The sequence below is a fragment of the Monodon monoceros genome, unplaced genomic scaffold, assembly GCF_005190385.1.
Source record: "Monodon monoceros isolate NGI ecotype Baffin Bay Population unplaced genomic scaffold, NGI_Narwhal_1 Super_Scaffold_5, whole genome shotgun sequence".
NCBI lineage: Eukaryota > Metazoa > Chordata > Mammalia > Artiodactyla > Monodontidae > Monodon > Monodon monoceros.
Window position 1 is genome coordinate 80,694,295 of NW_021703782.1, and position 22,506 is coordinate 80,716,800.

Genomic DNA, 22,506 nt, shown 5'->3' on the forward strand with positions numbered 1-22,506 from the left:
TCGGCAGGCGGACTCTCAACCACTTTGCCACCAGGGAAGCCCCTATCCCTGGGATTTTGTTTCAGAACGTCTGGCAGGAGAAGGTGGTGCTCATCCCCTCTACCCCAATACTTGCAAGAGTATGTCTGGAGGAGAGAATGAGGACCAGGCAGAGAAAAGGCTGGGATGAGAGATGGAGAAAAAGAGAGCGTGAGAGCTAATGACATCATCTGCCCTTGTTCTTTTCTGGTATTTCAGCCAAGTTTTTCTTCTTTTGTTTTTTGCTTAATGCTTTTGAGTTGGCTTTCTCTTGTAAACCAAAGAATCTCCACTAGCAGAGGCTTTAGGAGGCAATGTTGCTCCTCCCTGGCCACAGGTGTAGGGGATCCAGATTTTAGAAAGCAGCTTTAACTCTCTCTCTAGTCTTCCCAAGCATCCCTCCATACTTTCCACAGATAAGGAAACAGATCCAGAGAAGGGTCAAAAAGCAATACGTCAAGTCTTCTGCCTCAGAGCTCGGAAAAGAACAGAACAGCCTACTCTTATTTAATGAGATCAAATCTAAGCTCCGGCTATTGAGTTGGGGGTGCGATTATGTCTTTAACGTGCCATTTGGCGTTCAGGGGAATGCTGAGAGACACCAAGGGGAGGTTCACCAGGAAATTTCAACCTGGTTGGGGCCAGCATGGCTGCTTGGATCCTGTTGGTCTGGCTTAAAAAGTGGCATATTCAGATGGAACTGGAAACACGGGGCACCCAAACTAAAGGGCAGGGAATTTCAAGCCCACTAAGGCTCACCCTCCTTCATCCTAGTTTTTCCAGTTCAGGTAACTTAACAGGTCTGTAGGTTCTGCCATTTCCTTTGCAAAAGACCTTCAGGAGAGAGTCGGCATCCCTCTTGGGCCCAGAGAATTTTTAGAGGTTGCTTGTGGCCAAGATACTATAATTAGATGAATGGGATCCTTTGCCCTTGCCCTGTAGGTTGGAAGGAGTTGTAGGGCTGGTGCTTGCTGACTTGGGTGGAGGCTGCCCTGGGGGCTGTGGGCCACCTGCTTGCCTGTAAGTGCAAACTTCCATCCCGACCTGTTGGGAGATCTGATCCGTTGGAATATCCACTCTCCACTCTGCCCCCCACCTTCCCACTCCCCGCCTCCCCACCCATTGCACAAACTTAAAAGTCACCGTCTGTTTTTTCTGGCACTAAAATAGTCTTCATTGCTATTGGTATCGAAGGGAATTCAAACAAAAGCTATTGGCAATACAGTACAAGAGAAATTCAGCTTCTGGTGTTATCTCCCCTTCTCCAACTGCGAGAACATGCTCACAGGCTGTCGTTCCTCCTCCCTCTTTCAAGCTGATGTCTCCAAATGCTTGGGTTACTTTAGGAAATTTTTGTAAGTGGTTTTTGAATTTGTTTTCACTTGAACTTTTGTTACAAATGCCCAACTTTAAACACACCAGAGACAGGGATTTATCCTCTACTGTTGCTGCTTTGGAGGAACTTGTTGAGGTTTCTTCATGTATGATTCAGTTTTGTAAATATCCCATCGATACTGAAAAACAGAAGTACTCTGCATTTTGCACAAGTGACCTTGTGTGTGTTGGTGAGGGTGGGGTGGGGGGGAGTGTGAGCACTTACTCAGCCTTGGTATTTATCCTTGATTGTTTTTTGACTGCTTGATCTGCCACTTAGAGTTGTATTAAGCTCTCCCCAGTGCTGCTGTGTTTCTGTTGAATTCTCTCATGAAATGTGGGTGCTGTTTTTTGGATGTATAGTTCTAAATGTGCAAGTGAATTTGGATGTGTGTGTGTCTGTGTGCGTGTGTGTGTGTAAAATTAAACTTGTGCAGATCTCCTACAAAAAGGCCACATGGCTATGTGCCTCTACTTTTGTGCCTATACCGTGTGCCTATACTTTTTAAGAACGTGTGGTTAAAGGGAAATTTGATCCAAGGGGAAGGGGTAGGGGCAACCTATTGAAAACCCTCAATTTGTCTTGCCCACACGGAATCTTCCTGGCTGACCAGGGGGAAAAGCTGGGCTCTCCCTGAGACAATGTAACTGGGTAGGGCAGACCAACCCAGAGGAAGGGTAAGCGACCTTAGTGAGGCACCGAGTCTAGTCAGGGCAGGCGGCAACTGAGGGAAGAGTGACACATGACCACGTGCAGACAGTCCACTCTGGAGATTCTAACAAGGAGCAAGACGCTTCCACAGACGAAGAGAGAGCAGCAATGGGTACTTGAAAAGCGGAGGCAACCACATTAGGAGGTCCGTCTGCATGGAGCAAACACTCATCCACTGAGCTCGGTTTTGGCCAGAGATTCCAGTCTTGAAAAGGGGGTGATAAAAAGGAGTCTGGGCCAGACGGAGGTTGTAGGCAACACAGCAGCAGCCTAGACTTGAGAACAAGGCAGAACCTAGTTATCAGCCCACTGGAGGCCGAGTCCCGGAGAGGGAGGCCGGGACTGCTTCACGTCCAGCTGTCTGAGGGCAGGACTGGTGCAAACAGAGCCACAGTCTGCAGCTTGGGACTGTTTCTCGGGGCCAGAGAGAAGACGGCTCCAGCCTGCTAGCCCCCAGCCCTAACTCACAGGGGCCAGGAGATTGGCATTACTTTTTGGCTCTCTTATGGGGTAAGGAGGGTGGTCAGGCCCAGAAGATGTGTCTCTGGGGAAAGAGGAAAGCAGGAAGGAGAGCTTAATGTACCTGTATCTGTCTTTGCAGATCAAGCAGTCAAAATGAGCAAAGGTAAACTACCAGGATTAGATATACACACACGCACACACTCACAAATTCACGTGAGCAGAAAGAGTCCACTTCTGTTTTCCAGTATCTGTGGGACGTTTACTGAATTAATCTAAATAAATAAATAAGTTCTTCAAAGCAGAGAAACTTTCCACAGAGCAATCCTTTGTCGGTAGTGTGTTTAAAATTAGACTTTCATAACAAAAGTCCAAGTGAAAACAAAACAATAAAAAACAAAAACCAAAACATTTTCTTAAAAGTAACCCAAGCATTTGGGGAAACCAGCTTGAGAGGCGAGTGGGGAGAGACAGACTGTGAGTTTGTTTTTAATGTTTGAGAAGGGGTAGAGACACTGCCAGAAGCAGGGTTTTTCACATACTTATTGCAAAACAGCTTTTGTTTGAACCCCTGTGAGACCTATAAAGGTTACAACTGCATTCTGCTCTAACAGAAAACTGGATAGCGATTTTCAAGATGTCTGCAGGATGTTAGGTAGTAGGAGTTCCATTCCTGATAACTGGTGGATTGACCCTTCCAAGGAAAAAATTTTAAATGCAGAGGCAAGATATCTTCCTAAATGCATTTATGAGCTGGCAAGAAAGTAAGAGAGTCTCAGGCAAAAATCCTAAGTGAGTACTACGTGAAAGAAGGACTGCGCTGGCTGTGGCTCTGAGGGCATTGATTGAACCAGGTGGACTTGAGCTTCTGTTGTCGGGCCTCACAGAGGACAGAGAATCATGAAGTACAGAGACCAGGGCCATCCAAGGCCCCTAGACACCTCGTCCGTAAAGGTGAGACCCTCAAATGTCTACACTCCCAGTTTGTGTAAACCGGAAATAGCTACTAACCCCATCAACCACCAGGGGGTTGCAAGACCCTAGGTGCTAAGCAAAAAAAGGGAAATTAATGTCATTACGGAGCCTGTGGGACCACAATCTGCCCCTCATGTAGTTTGAGGCCCAAGTTCATATTACCTGTGTGTTCTAAACAGTAAACAACAAACAACCCACGTCCCCCAAACTCAAGCCAATAATCTGTTAGGTTAATCTGAGACTGGTAGTGGTACAGGTGGCAAGAACTAGTGCAAATCCTTGATAGAGGAACCTACCTTTATCTCAGACCTTAAAGAATTTCCACAAATAAAATCTCAAGGAAATGCACAGCTTTCAATAAAAAGGAACCATCCTTACACAGAGGCACTGTAAATGAGACAACAGACAGAAGAAATAGACCCACAAGAATTCAAATACTGGAAATATCATACACAAACAAAAGTAGGAAATAACTATGATTGCTATATTGTTTTTTTAAAAAGAACAAATTGAAAAACAAGGAGATATAAGAAAAGATCAAGCAGATTTGGAAAAGGTCCAAATATGACTTTTACAAATGAAAAATCAAATAATTAAAGTGAAAACGTAATGGAAATGACAAACGATTAGAAAATGAAATTTAAAAATTAATTACAGGGAATTCCCTAGTGGTCCGGTGTTTAGAGCTCTGTGCTTTCATTGCCTAAGGCCGGGGTTCAATCCCTGGTCCGGGAAATAAGATCCCACAAGCTGTGTGGTATGGCCCCCCAACCCCCAAAAAATTAATTAATTAATTCCACTTACAATAATGTACAAACTTACCTAGAAATAAATGTAACAAATGTTACAAAAGGCTTGTACCAATAAAAACTACAAAACATTGTTGAGAGGAATTAAAGACTTAAATAGATGGAGAAATATACCATGCTCACAAATTAGAATAATCAATATTATAAAGATGTACATTCTCCCAAAACTGAGTTATAGATTCAATGCAATTCCAATAAAAATTCTAGCAGGCTTTTTTGTAGATATTGACAAACTATCATTAAAATTTACCTGGAACTGTAAAGGTCTTAGAATGGGCAAAACGACATTGAAGAAGAACAAAGTTGGGGGGCTAACTCTACATGATTTTAAGACTTACCATAAAGTGTAGTAATCAAAACAGTGATATTGGCATTAAGACAGACAAATAAACCAATGTAAAAGAAAAGAGGATCCAGAAACAAACCCACAACCAAATGATTTTTGACGAAGGTACCAGTGTAGTTTTATGAGAAAAGAACATTTTTTTCAAGTCATGCATCGACCGAATGTCAGTATGGAAAATATTGAACCTTGATTCATACCTCACATCTTACACAAGAGTTAATTCAAGATGGCTCAAAGACTTAAATGTAAAAGCTAAAACTATAAAGCATCTAGAAGAACGTATAGGAGAATATCTTTGTGATTGAACGTAGGCAAATATTTTCTGGACAGAACACAAAAAGAACTAACTATAAAAGAAAAAGTTTAAAATTACTGCTCTTTGAGGATAACAATAAAATAACAGTCAGAGTGAAACTATTTACCATACACGCATCTGACAAAGGACTCATATCCGGATTATATAGATAACGCCTATAAATTATTAATAAAAGACTTGGGTGAAAGACTTGGACAGACACATCATAAAAGATGATACGCAAATGAGTAACAAACACAGATGCTCAGCAGAGAGCAGCGCTCAGCGAGCCTGCAGCTGCTAGAATTTGCAAGGCAAGAGTTCAGGAGAGAAAGGAGCTATGTAAGATGTTTAGAAAGCTGCATAGGGGGTCTGTTTGAGTCTGTGGTTGAATATTCATCTACTCACACAGGGAAGGAAACCCCACAAAGCCAGCGATAACAACTTTAGAGGAAAGAAAAATTACTGAGATGCTATAATGTTCTCAGGTAATTCTGAGCTCAGACCAGGTCAGGAATCATTTGAGCTCTCTCCAGCCAGAGTAGAGACACTTTGTTGAATATATAGAGCATTTAACAGAGATCCCAGAAAGGCCGTACCTTACAAGTGAGGAAAAATTAGTCTTAGATTAATGGCTACTTCGGACTTGTCCTAAAGGAGTTTTAAAATAAGCCTCAAAAGAATCAAATTAATCTGCAAGTAACCTAGCTCACTGTCAGAAAAATTTCAAGATTCTTTAAAGGAATACAAGAAAATCAAGCATGTCACACCCTAAAATTTGCAATGTCTGGCATCCAATAAAAAAAAGTCACTAGAAATACGAAGCAGTAGGAAAATGTGAGCCCAAAATATCAGTAAACAGAAACAGACCCAGAAACAACAGAGATGATGGAGTTATCTGACAAGTACATACATTAAAATGGCTAGTATAGCTATGCTTCATATGCTTAGGGATGTAAAGAAATATGTGGACGTAATGAGAGGAGAAATAGAAGATTTTTTAAAGAACCAAATGAAGCGTCTAGAGATGAAAAATTCAACAAAATAAAGCATCCAGATATGGAGCGACAGGACTCATTCATTGCTGGTAGAGATGCAGAATGGTACAGCCACTTTGGAAGATAGTTTGGCAATTGCTTACAAAACTAAACATACTTTCATCATATGATCCAACAATCATGCTCTTTGGTATTTACCCAAATGAGTTGAAAACTTATGTCCACACAAAAACCTGCACACAGATGTTTATAGCAGTTTTATCCATAGTTGCCAAAGCTTGGAAGTAACCAAGACATCCTTCAGTAGGTGAATGCATAAATAAACTGTAGTAAGCCTATAGAGTGGAATATTATTCAGTGCCAGAAAGAAATTAACTATCAAGCTATGAAAAGATACGGGGGAAACTTAAATGCGTATTACTAAGTGGAGGAAGCAGAACTTAAAAGACTACATATTGTATGATTCTGACTATATGACATTCTGGAAAAGGCAAAGCTATGGAAACAGTCAAAAATCAGTAGTTGCCAAGTGATAGGGGGAGAGAGGGAGGAGTAGGCCAAGCACAGAAGATTGATACTATATCAATACTCTGTATGATACTATAATGGTGGATACATGTCATTATACATTTGTCAAAACTTATAAAATGTTCAATACCAAGAGTGAATTCTAATGTAAACTGTGGACTCTGGGTGAGAATGATGTGTCATTGTAGGTTCACTGATTGTAATTAATGTACCACTCTGATGGGGGATATTGATAGTGGAGGAGGTTATGCATGGAGAGGGCAGGAAACACATGGGAACTCTATGTAATTTTTGCTCAGTTTTGCTGTGAACCTAGAAAATAGGTATTCTTATTTATTATTTATACTTTATTTATAAAATATAAAGTCTATTGAAAAAGCAGAGAGAAAAGACAGATTACCTACAAAGGAGAAATCAACTAATATCTGATTTCATAAAAACAACAGTGGAAGCCAGAGACAGTGGGATGATGTCTTCAATTGTTGAGAGAAAACAATTATCACCCTACAGTTCTATATCCAGTGAAAACACTGTCCCATAATAAGGATTAAATATAGACATTTCAGTCAAACAAAACTAAAATTGTTTGCCATTAGTTAACTCTCACTAAAAGGAATTCAAAAGGATATACTTCAGGCAGAATGAAGGTGATTTGAGATGGAAAGTCTAGAGGTAAAAAGAATGAAGATCAGAAAAAGTGGTAAAAAGTGTTTTCAAAAATGGCCACACTTATTCCCCTCTTGGTCTCCACGCCCTTTTGCAATGTGATTTTGCAGATCCTTTTATCAAGAGAGGGAGTCTACTTCCCCACCCTTTGAATCTGGGCTCAGCTCAATTCATGCCACACCAATGGGATGTGGCAGAAGTTATGTTGTGCCAGTTGTAAACTTCCATTCACTATTTTGGACCCCTGAACTGTCATGTTAACAAGTTCAGACTAGCTTGCTAGGATTAAAAACCACGTAGAAAAGCTGACCGAGACTATTATAGATCTGTTCAGCATCAAGTTGATCTGCCACCCGACAGCAGATTCATATGGGAGCTCAGCTGAGATCAGCTTAAATTTGCCTAGACCAGAAAAACTGCCCAGCCTACCCACAGTCTTGTGAGAAATAATACATGGTTACTATTCTAAGCCACTAAGTTTTGAGGTGATTTGTTATTCAGTTAGGAGCACCAAGAGTTAGCAATAGATAATAATGGTATAAATTGATAATGTCTTGTGGGTTAAAAAATAAGATAGAAATAAAATATACAGCAATAGATAGATAGCATATGACTAGAGTTGAAGTGTTCTAGGGTTAAAAGAAAAGATGTTTATTTTTCTCATATAATAAGAACTCCAGGGATAAGCATTTCAGAGCTGGTTCAGTTGCTTAAGGAATTTATCAAGGACCCAGACTGTCTCCATTTTTCTCTCTGTTATTATTAGCTATGGCCATCATCCTTATGTTCACAAGATGGCTGCTGCACCTCCAGTCATTGCAGCTGTGTTCCAGGCAGAAAGAGGGTGAGAATGTGATACGTCTGTCTCTTCTTTATGAGGAAAACAATATCTTTCCCAGAAGCTCTACCTGGTAGACCTCTGATTATATTTCATTGGCCAGAAATCTGCCACATGGCGATATCGAGGTGCCAGAAGCCTGGGAAATTTTTAGTTAAGTGAACTGCTTTGCCAAAGAAAATGAGGATTCTGTTATAAAGTGAATGTAGCAGTGGATGTAGATTAGGCAACTAGCAGTCTCTGCTCTCTACTTAAGAGAAAACATCTTCCTTGAGGGAATAATGCAAAATGAAAAGCAAAGCAAACAATGTACTTAGCATAGAGATGGAGAGGTAGCATTGTGCAGGGGACAGGGCACTAGAGTGAGAGTCTCCTAGTCCTGGCTCAGAAGCTGACTTGCTGGGGGACGGTACCTCATTTTCTTCCCCTTTAAATCACGACGTTGGAGTAAACAAACTATACATTTTTGAGGGCCTATAGAGACTGTGAAGGGAATTAACGTTTATGATAGATTCTTCACGTGCAAGAGCACATTTAGACCTTACAACAAATATATGAGTGTCATTATCCCAGTTTACACCGGGGATGTGAAATCTCAGAGAGATCAAGTAGGGTGCACAGATCCCACATCTAGTAAATGGCAGAGCCAGAATTCCAACTAGGGCCTGCAGACCTCCAAAGCCAGAGGCTTCCTTTGATTGCCCATTCCTTTCCAAAAGGTGAAATAAACACATGCATTTTTATTTACTGAGTTTTAAGGTCACACTTCCTAAACGAAGTGTCTTTTAAAGCATGACCTGGTGACACTTCCCCTGGGGGTGTTTATTACATACGCAGACTCCTGGACCTCCTTCAGATGAACTGGAGCAGACTCTCTAGGGCTGACACCAGGAATCTGCGTTTTAAAAAGCTCCCCTAGAGACCTCCCCGGTGGCATGACGTAGTGGTTAAGAATCCGCCTGCCAATGCAGGGGACACGGGTTAGAGCCTTGGTCCGGGAAGATCCCACATGCCGCGGAGCAACTAAGCCCGTGCGCCACAACTACTGAGCCTACTCGCCACAGCTACTGAAGCCCGCGTGTCTAGAGCCTGTGCTCCACAACAAGAGAAGGCACAGCAATGAGAAGCCCACGCACCACAACAAAGAGTAGCCCCCGCTCCCGCAGCTAGAGGAAGCCCGCATGCAGCAATGAAGAACCAGTGCAGCCAAAAAATAAATAAATGAATAAAAATTTAATAATTAAAAAATTAAAAGCTCCCCTAGTAATTTGGAGACATTTTAAATTGGAGAACCATGATTATAAACGTATAATGTATTGCTCCATTCTAATGTAGTTTATTTATAGATCAGTGGCTCATGGAAATTTCCTCCAAATATCAGGAAAATAAAATTTAAAAATAGTCTGTTTCTCCTTCCTGTTCCTTAGTTTCCTAATGAATATGCTCAATTCCATGGAAATGTGAAGAACCTGGAAGTATGTCATAGAAGATATCTGATTAATTGAGGCTCTGTAAGGCAAAGGCATGGATTACTGTGAATGTGAACGCTGATTAGAATCACACAAAGCTGGAAGGGGATGGGCAAAGGAAATGACGTTACTAAATATTTACCATGTTCCAGACACTATTCAGACACATTATGTCATTTAAGGGGTCTAAGACATGTGATTCGATCCCTTTTATTTATAAATGGGGCAGGTACTATTATATTTCCATTTTAGAGATGAAGAACTTAATGATGAGAGAAGAACAATCACTTGTCTGAGATGAATCATTCATTCATGAACTCATTCACACAGTATCTCTTGAGGGCTTATCTTAAGCAAGATATTGAGACCAGAGCAGCAAAAAAAAGCAGTCTAGAGACCTCAGGTGTCACAAGGCCCTGACCTACCCACCAGGTCTCCACTGAAGAAACCAGAACTGAGAAAGCAGATTGGGGCTGAAGCCTGGCAGAAACAGGCTCCCTGGGCTTGGACTGCCTGCTGCAGGGAGCAAGAAGAAAGCTTCCTGCTGGTGGTCTCAGGCAGCCCTAGAGAGCAGGCGGTAACCTTGGTTCCAGCAGTAGCTGCATCCCTGGTTAGGTGGTTCAGTGTATGTATACCAGACCCTTACTTGCCCAGAGGAGAGGAGCAGGTGAGGGGTCCGATGAGAGAGAGCCTAGAAGTAGAATTTGAAAGGGAAGAAGGGGAGCCCCCAAATCTGAACATATCCTCTCACTAACCTTGGGAGATAGATATTATTTCCATTTTATAGATGAAGAAATGGAGGCGCAGAAAGGTTAACTGAATTTCTCAAGTAAATGTTCAAGCCAGAAGGAGAATAGTGCCTGTCTCAGACCTCAGCTCCAACACCTCCACCTTGCCCCTTTAATGCTCAGGAGGGAGGTCTTCACAGGGTTGTAAAATGCTCACCAAGTAGTGCTAAAGTAATTTACAAGGCGATACTAGAGGCTGGTTCTGATTCCTGTTACTAAGGTTTTTTTAACTCCAAGTTCAAATCGCACAGAAAATAAAATTTTCTCCCTAAAAGGTTCTGTGGAAAATGTTCTCTGTTCTATGTAACAGCCTCCTCATGTGTGTTTGTGTCTGAAGAGAGGACTAGTCTGACAGGAAGAGTGATAAATCTGGAGCTTGTTTTGGCGTCCCGGAGGAAAGGTGGGTGGAGCGTCTCACAGTAAATTAGGAATTCAGAATGAAAACGTAGCCGAGTTTATTTGGGTTTCTAGTGACACCTCAGAATTATTGTGCAGGCGTGTCAAAGGCGGCTCAAAGTAATGACTGCTCCTCCTCCGCCCTCGGGATGCTGCGTGCTAAGAAGGGGGAATGCCTCTCCTTTGGGGATGAGGGTGGGAACCTTCCCTTTCCCACCTGAATCAGGAAGGGGCAAGAGGAAAGGATTGTGGTTTGGAGTCCAGTCTGGCTCTGCTGAGTTCCGGAGAGGGGCGGGAGGCAGTTCGGGGGCGTGTCTGAGCTCGGGATTTGAGGTCTGAGGCCAGGATTTGGAGACTTGCTTCAGAATTTTTTTGGGGGGGTATCTAGGTTTGGGGGTGGACGCTGACAGTGGGAGGAAACAGGAGACTGGGTCGCATCTGAAAGGCACTGAGGTAGGATCTTGGGGCGGGGGCGTTGAAAGTTGAGGCGAGGATCTGGGGAGTGGAAGTTGAAGCCTGCCTGAAGGTACTAAGGATCTGGGTGAATGTGTCGGGTATTGATGGTGCAGGGCTGTGAATGGGAATCAGGCTCAGTACCAGATCTTAGGTGAGAAGTAAAGAGGCTAGAAGAAAAGAGCGTCGAGCAGCCACAGCCTTTTCCTAAAGCGACTCACACCCAGACACACCCATCGTCCCAGACACACCCAGTGCCCTCGGTGGCTGGAGGCAAGGCAGTACCGGGGCCGGCTAGACCCTGCTCCCACTGGGCCTTCTCCGAACTCCCAGCGGCTTCCACAGCTGCAGGGGTCTGGCGGGTCCCCCCAGCGGGGAGTCTGAGGGCGTGGCCAGCGGCCAGGCGCCCGCGGCTCTGGATTGGCTGCCCAGAGGGCCCGTAGGCGGGGCTCTGGGTTGGGTCCCGCTCGGCTGTTCGCAGACGGCGGGGAGGCGGGGCCGGCGGGAGCCCGGCAGCCAATGGACGCGCAGCCCCGGAGCAGTTACAAAGGGCCGAAGCGAGGCCGTCGCGGCGGCGGGGGAGGTGGGGCGAGGCGAGGTTTGCTGAGGCGAGGCGGCTGCCGGGCCGGGCCGGGCCACAGGCGGTGGCGGCGGGACCATGGAGGCGGCGGCCGCTGCTCCGCGTCCCCGGCTGCTCCTCCTCGTGCTGGCGGCGGTGGCAACGCTGGTCCCGGAGGTGACGGGTGAGCGGCGGCGCGGCGGGACTGGCGGGCGGCTTCGGGGCGCGCGGACCGGGCCCGGCCTCTGGCTCGCTCCTTCTCTTTCTCAAACATGGCGCGGGGCCGGGGGCGCAGGTGGCGGCGCCTGGGCCGGGGCCGGGCTTTCCTGCTCGGGCCGCCGCCACGCTAGCCGCGGGTGGGGAGCGGAGGCGGGGCTAGGGCCTGGGTCCGAGCGCGGGTGGACTTGCCCGGCAGCCCGCGGCCGCCCCGGCTGCCGGCTCTCCGGGGGAAGTGGCGTCGGGCGAAGCCGTCCGGGGTCGGGGGCTGCCCTCTGGGGAGCGAGTGGGCGCGGGCCGACGGCCGGAGGGTGTGAGGCTGGCCGGGACCGGCAGAGCTGGGACTGCTCCCCATTCCCCTCGGGGCGCTGTGTGGCGTTGTCCCGGGCACCGCACCCCGAACGAGTAGGTGCTCCAGGCTCCGGGGTCCCGGGAGGGATTGGGGTCCGAGGAGGCTTCCAGGGCGGGGTGTGAGCTCTGAGCCTCCAGGGCCTCCCCTAGCAGTGGGAGGGGGGGATGTGTGGCAGAGACCCCCGGGTCAGCAGGGCCGCCCTGGCCTTTGGCGCCGGCCTGACCCCGCCGAGAGGGGCCGCTTCTCCAGCCAGGGGTGGCTTTGGAAGGGGAGCTACTGTGAAGCTTTGTGTGAGGACAAGGAGGCACTAACATGTGCGGAGTGCTTCTTCTTTCGTGCTTCTGGGGAAGTGTTGAAGTGAATCCAGTAACCAGAGGCTACAGATTGTTTTCGTAGTAGAAACTTGAACGTTTGCTCACTCTGCGGGGGTTTGGAATGTTTGAATGGAAATGACTCTGAATTGATCAAACGCTTTTATTTCCTCGAAGGAACATCGCTAGAGATGTTCCATTTCTTGAGTGACAGTAGTTTGAATCAGTCGTCTGTGTAGCTGGTTTTCGAGGGAATGTTTCCTGCGTTTTCCAAAATGTTAAATTAGGATGGGGTATGTGGTCGTCACCTACCTCGCGGAAGGAGAAGTGAAAAACTTTGTTAGCATCCAGGTTATAGTACTAGAAACTGAAATATAGAGCCTTAGTGTAAGCAACTAAGATAAAGTGAAAGTACGTTTCTGTGTCTGTAATTGAACACCAAATGTTTTTAAAACAAAAAATTCAAGACTTAGGGTGCCAATTATTATTAATAGCTACTGTCTTTTAAGAGCTTACTATGATGTAGATGCATAAAGTACACCAAAGTACATTATCTAATCCTCACAACTAAACCCTTAGGGCTATGTGGCATTTGCCCCATTTTATTTATTTATTTATTTATGTCTGTGTTGGTTCTTCGTTTCTGTGCGAGGGCTTTCTCTAGTTGCGGCGAGCGGGGGCCACTCTTCATCGCGGTGCGCGGGCCTCTCACTGTCGCGACCTCTCTTGTTGTGGAGCACAAGCTCCAGACGCGCAGGCTCAGTAGTTGTGGCTCACGGGCCTAGTTGCTCCGCGGCATGTGGGATCTTCCCAGACCAGGGCTCGAACCCGTGTCCGCTGCATTGGCAGGCAGATTCTCAACCACTGCGCCACCAGGGAAGCCCTGCCCCATTTTATAGATGAGAAAACTGAGGTGTGGAGAGGCTAAGTACTCAATTATTAAGAGCTGGAGTTAGTACACTGAGGGTTCAGTGTTTCCAAAACCTATACACCTTAATATATACACCTCACTGTCTGGCATAGCCCATTTTTCTTTTTTAGTCCTCTAATAGTGATCTTTATTATTCACTTTTAGATTTTTGTCCTCACAATTAGAAAAACAGGTTGGCTTCTTTCTGACTCCTAGTACATTCTTTTTTTCTGGCCCTGCCACGCAGTGGTATCTAAATTCCCCAACCAGGGACCGGACCCGTGCCCCCTGCAGTGGAAGTGCCAAACCCTAACCACTCCTAGTACATTCTTGGAGTCCCTATACACTGGGCCTACATTAGAGGAAACAATGGAGTTTTGACATTGGCCTGAGAAGGGGGACAAGATAAATGTGTGGACAGGTGGGAGAATCAATATAGTTATGCATCGAGCATAAGTAACATTTCCACACCACTATTAACTCAAGTAGCGTAGTTCACTCTTCTCCACCTAGCTTAGCACACAAAGTGTTCGTGTATTCAAGCATCAGTATTGGACTTAATAGATGTACAGAGTATTGCTCAGTCCATGCCCTGGAGGAGCTTACAGACTACCCTGGCATGCCTACAATACAAAGCCAATCCAGGAGCTATTATTATGCTTAAGTCTAGACTACCTCAATTGGTCTGCCTGTTCTCCTTGATTATGTTGATGTTTCCATTCATCCTTTCATATATTCTGAAGAAGCGCAAATGCTTTTTAAAATTTATAATTTGGCTTCCTTTTTAAGAGTTTGCAGTTGTTCCTTATTGTCTCGGCATCAGTTTTGTATTTCTCTGCCCAGCTTCTGCTCTCTCCAACATAGATTTCTCTAGGGAAATTGGTTCCTTGTCCGTGGTACACAGTTTAGTACCACTATGGCTACATATATATCCTGTGTGAGAATGCTTCCTTTCTGCCATTTCATAACTTTTTCTTTCAAAACATGCCTAAAACCCAACTCTTATTTACATTAATGCCTCTTGAATGTTTTGTCCTTTCTTCATATGCAGCCATCAGTTTAGTTCTGCCTGTTATCCCTCAAATCCATTTGCTTTCCAGAGTTTCTCTCACCTAGGCTTTTTTATAGGCTGCTGCCAAGCTAATCTTCCTCAGCCATCCCCACAAAGGGTTTACGAGATTTCCCATTTGTATTCAGTGCTTAGAGCAGTACTTGAGGCTTATGATTAGGGCCGTCTCTGTGTATCCAACCAGAGATCTCACATCCCACTACTGCAAACCCTCGATTCCAGCGTTTTCTATTTTTCCACCCACTCCTGACTTTTCAGCCTTTTCACTACATATTTAATTTTGCCCCTTTTGGGAGTATGAGGAGAGAAGTTCTCAGTCCTGACTTCCTATACTGCTTTAGTTTGTGAACTCTTTATTTCCCTGAACTGTATAGAACTTACACTTCGTGTTGTCTATTTCTACCATGTTGCACTGTTACTTAAAAATACTCTCGAACGTGTTATAAGTACCCAGAGGGCAAGGATCATGCCTTTTATTTCTTTTATGGTCTCAGAACCTAGCACTATGTTTTATATTCTGTTCCACTTAAATGCTTGTTGTTTAAATTAATTCTGTTTGACTTGAGTATTCCTTTAGTGTTTATACTGTTAATAAATACAGTTTATACAAAATTGAGAATTCTGTGTACAATCAGGAAAAGTCATGTGATGTGGTAAAAGAAGCAGTTGGTTATTAGATTTGGTTATTAGCCCCAACTTCTAGATATGCAGAAAATGGGGATGATACCTACTTTGTCTAGTTTATGAGATTGTGAAGATCAAATGAGAAAATTGTATTGGCATTTGAGGTTGCTATTTTGTATTGTTATTAATAGGAGGGCTGATGTTCAACCAGCAATTCCCACTGGGCCATGTGTGTTTTGATTGGTTAGACATTCTTTCTGATTGGTTGGTACCACTGGGGTTCTAGTTGTTAATACTTTTAATATCACCCCTGCAGAGAGGCATCAGTATTCAAAGAGGGAAGTGAGTATTCTAGACTGAAGTGACTGGGGGAGGCTTCCTGGACACTTTAGGACTTAAACTGACTTTGAAGGGTGGCTAGAATTCGGTTGGGCAGAGAGGGGGATTTGATGAGTGTTAAGCTCTCTCTTTGTAAGCTGTGTCCCCTAGCTCCCCTAGGGCAGGAAGCAAAAGCTTCTATTGTCTGGCTGGCAAGTTACTCTTTATAGAGTTAATTTCCTTATTCTGAAATGTGGGGTTTGGATATATTAACCACTGTTATTTTTTGGCAAATTCTAAAAATTCTCTAATATGTGACTGGAAACAGAAAGGTAATCTAAGTGGGATGAGTAATATAATGGGATGCCCACCAGGGCTAGGCATTCAAATGTTGAAAGTCATAAATCACTGAGTTTACAGATGGAAAAGCATAACTCTAGAGGTTAGGTGAATTTCTCAGGGTTGGGCAGAACCAGGACAGGAACTTTGACTTTTCTGATTCTAGATCTTGTGTCCTATATGGCAGTTTAAAATGTGAAGGATTTGGAGAGGGGGAGGAACAGAGTTAATGGAGTGACTTACCTAAGTGAAGTTACCTTGAATTTCACAGAGCTTAAGAAAAGTGAGTTCTGAAAGTGGGAGGGAGGGGGAATAATTGTAGGTTATAAAGTCCTCAAAAGAAGGTCAGTACCTTTTTTATACTGCTGAAAAAAGGGCCTGGTGTAGTGCTTTTTTTTTTTTTTTTTTTTTTTTTTTGCGGTACGCGGGCCTCTCACTGTTATGGCCTCTCCCGTTGCGGAGCACAGGCTCCGGATGCGCAGGCTCAGCGGCCATGGCTCACGGGCCCAGCCGCTCTGCGGCATGTGGGATCCTCCCGGACTGGGGCACGAACCCGCGTCCCCTGCATCGGCAGGTAGACTCTCAACCACGCAGGGAAGCCCGTGTAGTGCTTATTGATTGAGAAAAGTAGGCTTATAGTAGTTTGGAAATTTTGGTTTAATTGAAGTGGGATGTAATCGAAAGGCCTTGTAGCACATGGTTAGGTTTAGAATTTTAGATGATCTACTTTGTTGTTGAAATTAAATGGGGGAGGAGCTTCCCTGGTGGCACAGGGGTTAAGAATCCACCTGCCAATGCAGGGAACACGGGTTCGAGCCCTGGTCCGGGAGGATCCCACATGCCGTGGAGCAACTAAGCCCGTGCACCACAACTACTGAGCCTGTGCTCTAGAGCCCGTGAGCCACAACTACTGAAGCCCATGCTCCTCAACAAGAGAAGCCACCTTAATGAGAAGCCCTTGCACCACAACGAAGAGTAGACCCTGCTCACAGCAACTAGAGAAAGCCCTGGCACAGCAACGAAGACCCAGCACAGACAAAAATAAATAAATAAATAAATAAATTTAAAAAAAGAAATTAAATGGGGAACGAACATGTTCAAAATAATGAAGAAGGAGATAAATCTTGTTCCTGTGGTGAAGGATGCTCCTGTGAAGACTTTTGTTGACAGCTTCTCCTAGGCCTAATTGAAACAGTTGCCTGAACTCAATGCTGTTCTTTAGTACAGTTGTATTGTATCAGATATGTTCATGTCTAATGAAGTGGGTTTTGAAAATGCCAGTATCCTATGGATGGCCCTTTTGATATGAGAACATGTCTTTTCAAACCACAGAATCCCCTGCACATGTCAAAAAACCTCATGCCTTTTGCTGTTCTTTCTTGGTCATGGCTTGCATAATGCAACTTTTTCTGAACAGATGGACGCTGGTTTGATACCATGTGATTGGGTCACATCTTCGCTTCCTGGTTCTGGAATTGACAGCAGATGCTGGCATGTTTCTCAGGAATTTTCATGTCTTGTTACATAGAACTGGCTGAAAAAAACTTTTGGAATCTTCTCAAAATTTATAGTCTGTCTTGACCCAGCCTAACTGCAATACTTAGGATAATATTTAATGCATTACTTAATGTAATTTTCTCAATATCAAATCTAAGCAGTTTCCATAAACATTAAGATTTGCTGCTACGCTGAATTAGATCCAGGTTTAGCTGTACAGTTTTAGTCCAAAACTGCAAGTAAGTTTCTTATGGTTACCCTTTTTACATGTGAACTTAACGATTGATTGACTTGTAGGCTTTTTGCCTTAGACACTTTCTCAAACACTAGGCAGAGTAAGTCTGATTGGTTTTATGGGTCAAATTTTATAGATCAGATCTGGCCTTTTGTAAAGCTGCTCCTTCATTTTGGCAATCTGAGAGCAATATACATGATACAGAATGATTTATAACAAAAATATTATGACTTGCAGGATGTACACACAGGTTGCTTTGACATTTCTGTGAAGGTTCAGTGGTCCTTGCATCATTTTATCAGTCTGTAAGGAATATATTTTAAGAATGTGCTAGGAATTCTACCTGCCTTGTCTCATTTAATTCGCATAACCAGCCTTGGATGATAGTTGTGTAATAGTACAAAAGCTTCTTTTGTACCAGTTAATTTCCAAAAGACTCTCTTTTTTTTAAAAAATTAATTAATTAATTAATTTTTTTGCGGTACGCGGGCCTCTCACTGTTGTGGCCTCTCCCGTTGCGGGGCCCAGGCTCCGGACGCGCAGGCTCAGCGGCCATGGCTCACGGGCCCAGCCTCTCTGCGGCATGTGGGATCTTCCCAGACCGGGGCACGAACCCGTGTCCCCTGCATCGGCAGGAGGACTCTCAACCACTGCGCCACCAGGGAAGCCCTGTCGTTCATATTTTAATCATAAATACATTTGTAAAAGGAAGACACTGCTTCAGATGGAACAGATAGTGACTAACAGTAGTCCAACCACTGAGACTCAAATGATTGTGCATTACCATTGTGCATTACCATTAACTCCATCAGCCTGGGTAGGCAGAGTTGTCAGGAGTTTGCTCAGATTGGAACTTAGTTTGTTCCTATGAAAGTTTGTAAATAGAAGAGCTTCTGTGTTTCCATTTTACAGACCAGGAAACTGAGGTCATGATGTTAATGAATGGTGGAGCCTGTGTTTAACCTTTGCAGAGTGTGTACTCTTTCCTCTACATCATGCTGCTTTCATACACAGTAAATATCTTATAATGCTCATTTTGTCAGGAAGGTTTTCTTCCTTCCTTCCTCCCTCCCTCCCTTCTTTCCTTCCTTCCTTCCTTCTTTCCTTCACCATGAGAATATGCTTCAGCTTGTCTTTATTACAGTTTGCATCTTTGCAACTGCAGCTTACTCAGATGCTTGCAGTCTTTCTTTGACGTTATATTTTTAGGTAATTCGAATCTCTCCAATGATTCTAATGATGGTTGATCCCTCACTATTTGTGTTGATTTATATTCATAGCAGACTCTTTGCTTCTCAAATTAACATAGGCACAGACCTGAAAATTTGAATCAGAGAAGAGAAAAAAGCTATCATTGTCCATCGTTAACATTTTGGCTTATTCTATCCCCTTTGCATTTTTTTGTATAATATAATCATTCTTTAATCATTCTGTCTCAATAGTTTATCAAAGCTAATAAATATGTTTTTAAGATGGCAGAGCTTTGGCTTGTAGAAGAAATAGCTCATTTAATCTTAGCAAATATTTAGTAATGGTCAACTCAGTGGGAGGTATAGAAAAAGACCCACACTTGCTTTCAAGGAGTATGATGCTGGGGAAATACGAATACAGATTCAGTAATAGCAACCACAGGGATTGCTCTCTAGAGGTGATAGGACTTGATCTTGTGCCTTGCAGAATAGGTAGGGTTTAGAGAGGATGAGGGGCAGAGGGAAAGTACTCCTAGGTAGGGGAGGATGATGTGAGTGAAGAAGGAGCATGCTAAGTTTAAAAATTTTAGGGGGAGGAATGGAAGTTCATGATTTAAAGGGTGGGCTCAGAGAATTATGAACCTTGAAAATCAGGAAAAAGAATGTTTAACTGCACCACAGAGGAAATGGAGTAGGGTGGCTACCTAGGAGTTTTTGGAGTAGGTATGATGGCCTTGGGAATGGAGTGAATGGGTGGCTCTGTGACATTTTAAAGAAATAGGAGGAGCTGGTAGTCATGCCTTTGCATGGCTGTTGCCTTGCCTGCAGGCTCTTGGCTTCCTCCCTCACCTCTTCTATGTCTTTGCTCACATGTCACCTTTCTCTCAAAGAGGCTTACCCTGACCACCCTTTTGTAATTGTCATTACCTTGCTTTGCTTTTTCTTTCTTTCTTTCTTTCTTTTTTTTTTTTTGTGGTACACGGGCCTCTCCCATTGCAGAGCACAGGCTCCGGACGCACAGGCTCAGCAGCCATTGCTCACGGGCCCAGCTGCTCTGCGGCACGTGGGATCTTCCCAGACCGGGGCACGAACCCGTGTCCCCTGCATCAGCAGGCTGACTCTCAACCACTGCGCCACCAGGGAAGCCCTGCTTTTTCTTTTTTTAACACTACCTTCTGAAATACAGTATTTACTTATCATATTTACTTATTTACTATGTTTATTGTTTCTAACTACTAGGATATAAGCTTCATGAAAGTGTATATCTTTGTTTTCTTAATCAGTGTATCTAGAGTGCAAAGAAAGTGCCTGGTGCATCGTAGGCACTCAGTAAATATTTGTTCAATGGCAGTCAGTGGCTCTTAACTGTAAAAAGGTGGAGTACAAAAGTTAAGAAGGACTCCAAGAAGTAAAAAAAGAATGACTCCAGGATTTTTATACCTATATAATGCCTTTAACTAGTAAGGAATTTGGTGAGAGAAAGATAGAAGGGAAGTGAATTCTGATTTGAGCATGTTGAGTTTGAGGTGAAAGTGGGATAGGCAAGTGAAATGGTTCAGTAGGCAGCAACAGTATAAGACTGGAACATGGTTGGAATGGGAGAGGACCTTAGGCAGAGAAATGATTATCAGCATTTCCTTCCACCCCATTCTTTTGGATTCTCATGCCCCGCAAACCACCTTAAGTGGAGTATTTATTTTGATCCTGAATTCCTGGCTTAGATGTGGAGCCTTGCTCAGTTCACTGTTAGATTCTTCACTCCCAGTTGCAGGTCCATGTTTTGTTACCCACCCCTACCCCCACCCCCACGCCAAAGAAGTATATGTTCAGAATCATTTGTGAACTTCTGGTTCTACTGAAATTGGCCTTTAGGCTATGCTGCTTTCTCTGCAGTAATATGACTGACTTCCTGGGAATCTGCTCTGGTTCCTGGCTGAGGTACAAGAGAGGGAGTTTCTTGTTTGAGGCCTGCATTTACTCCACTGGCTTCACGTCACCGTTGTGACGTTAATAGGTGTTACCTTACTGTCTCTTGGAGCTTCCTGATGGCAATATTGTTAAACGCTTTTCATGCTACTGTTTTTCTCTGTGAACCAAACACTGGTGCACTTGTACATATCTCTAGACCATCTTTATTTTTCTCTTTGGATTGATCTAACTTATTTGTTTTCCTTCCAATTTTGAAGGCATTTAAATCATGTGACTTGGTTGCCAGAAGTGTAATAAAATCTTTATGGGAACAGGTTTAAGAGCCCCCACATATTTGTCTGGCATTAGATTCTAATCGGTGTGTCTCTTTGTCTGGCATTAGATTCTAATCGGTGTGTCTCTCTGGGGCTCACTTTTCGCAAGAGGATAACACCTAACTTAAATGATGATTGTGAAGATAATATGTATCAATAGTAGTGTTTATAGAGTACCTAGCACATAGCCTGATACTGATAAATATTCAATAAATGAGACATACATTTAAATAAGTGAAGGAATGCCTTTTGGAAGAGGAAATACATGTCTGTGTAATGAAGAACTATGATTAATTGGTAGACTGAGAGGCAGATTTCACTCAATGTAAGAAAGGACTTTGTATCAATGGGAGCTGTCATGAAGTGGAACATTATAAGGTGTTATGTTCCCTGTCACTGGAAATATTCAGGCAGAGGTGGGAGGCAGAGATAACCTTCTGTCCAAGAAGTTGTAGAACACATTTCTTGCATTAGGTGAGAGTATGGAATTGATTATCTCCAAGCTCTTCTTCTATCCCAGAATTCTGTACTTACAGGTGTAGTCCAGGCTTCCTTGCTCATTGTTTTTAGCCAGCATACAGGCTCTCAACTTCCCTAGCATTCACGGCTTCAAGATGAGCACTGTTTTATAACTTTATCTTATTGTATGGGAAAAATTTATTCAGTGCTTGGCTTGTCCTCTGGCCATTTTCTATAAAAGAATTTAGGACGCTTGAAATAAAAATATATGCAGTAAGGCCAAAACTAGTGATCAGAAGGATAAGAATCAATAAGTAAAAGAGGAAAAGAAAGAGAAAAATTAGCTATAACTTTTACCTGAGGAAAGCTTTAGTAGTTGAGCACAATAATTAACTTTGAGTTTTCCAGGATTGAGGGCAATAAGGGAACCCTGAGAGTTTGCATAGATCTCATTGCCTGTTGTTGAGAACACATGAGGAGACTGCCACCTTCCTTAATAAAATGGAGCCCCCAAACACGAAGACTGCAATGCAGGGAGAATTTCCAAGTGTTAAAAGAGTTCCAGGACCTGGCAGCCCTGATTCTTGTTCTCAGCCTTCCTCTTTAATATGTTTGAGGATTCAGTTTAGTGCTGCTGCTACCATTTTTATTCTGTACTCTAAGGACACACTAGTTTTACCTTAATGCCAGTGGAACATCTGATATAAGGCTGGAATGTTTAAATCAAGCTATCCTAAAAGCTATGGATAGAAAGCAACATAAAACTATTCATTCTGGTTTACAAAGACTCTGTCTTCAGGTCCTTATCTTTTGGCCTGTCTCCATTTGGCAGACAGAGTCTGAATACTGCCACCAAGTGAACTGAGCCAGACATCTACCTCTTTTCCCACAGGCCCAGCTCAGCAAGGTCCAGAGTGTGTCTTTGCTTGGGTTTCCTGTTTGAATAACTGCCTCCTTTCTGGGTGAAGAATTATGGGAATGATGACTTCCTTTAGGAGAGACTGCACTTACCTAGAGAGCATGGCCCTATATATGTTGGTTGTATAGTAACCCAATATTC

The 22,506-nt window shown here is 43.7% G+C and overlaps 1 protein-coding gene across 2 annotated transcripts in view; it reads left to right on the plus strand.

Moving 5' to 3' along the window:
• The first annotated feature begins 11,711 nt into the window (after nt 1-11,711).
• TGFBR1 (transforming growth factor beta receptor 1) overlaps nt 11,712-22,506 on the plus strand; it is an 84,209-nt gene continuing 73,414 nt past the window's right edge. The window contains exon 1 of one of the 2 annotated variants that reach the window (XM_029201691.1): nt 11,712-11,867. In XM_029201691.1, the coding sequence (XP_029057524.1) occupies nt 11,783-11,867 (85 nt within the window). In that variant the 5' untranslated portion in view covers nt 11,712-11,782. The remainder of the gene's footprint in view (nt 11,868-22,506) is intronic. The other variant, XM_029201689.1, reaches the window with a different exon arrangement.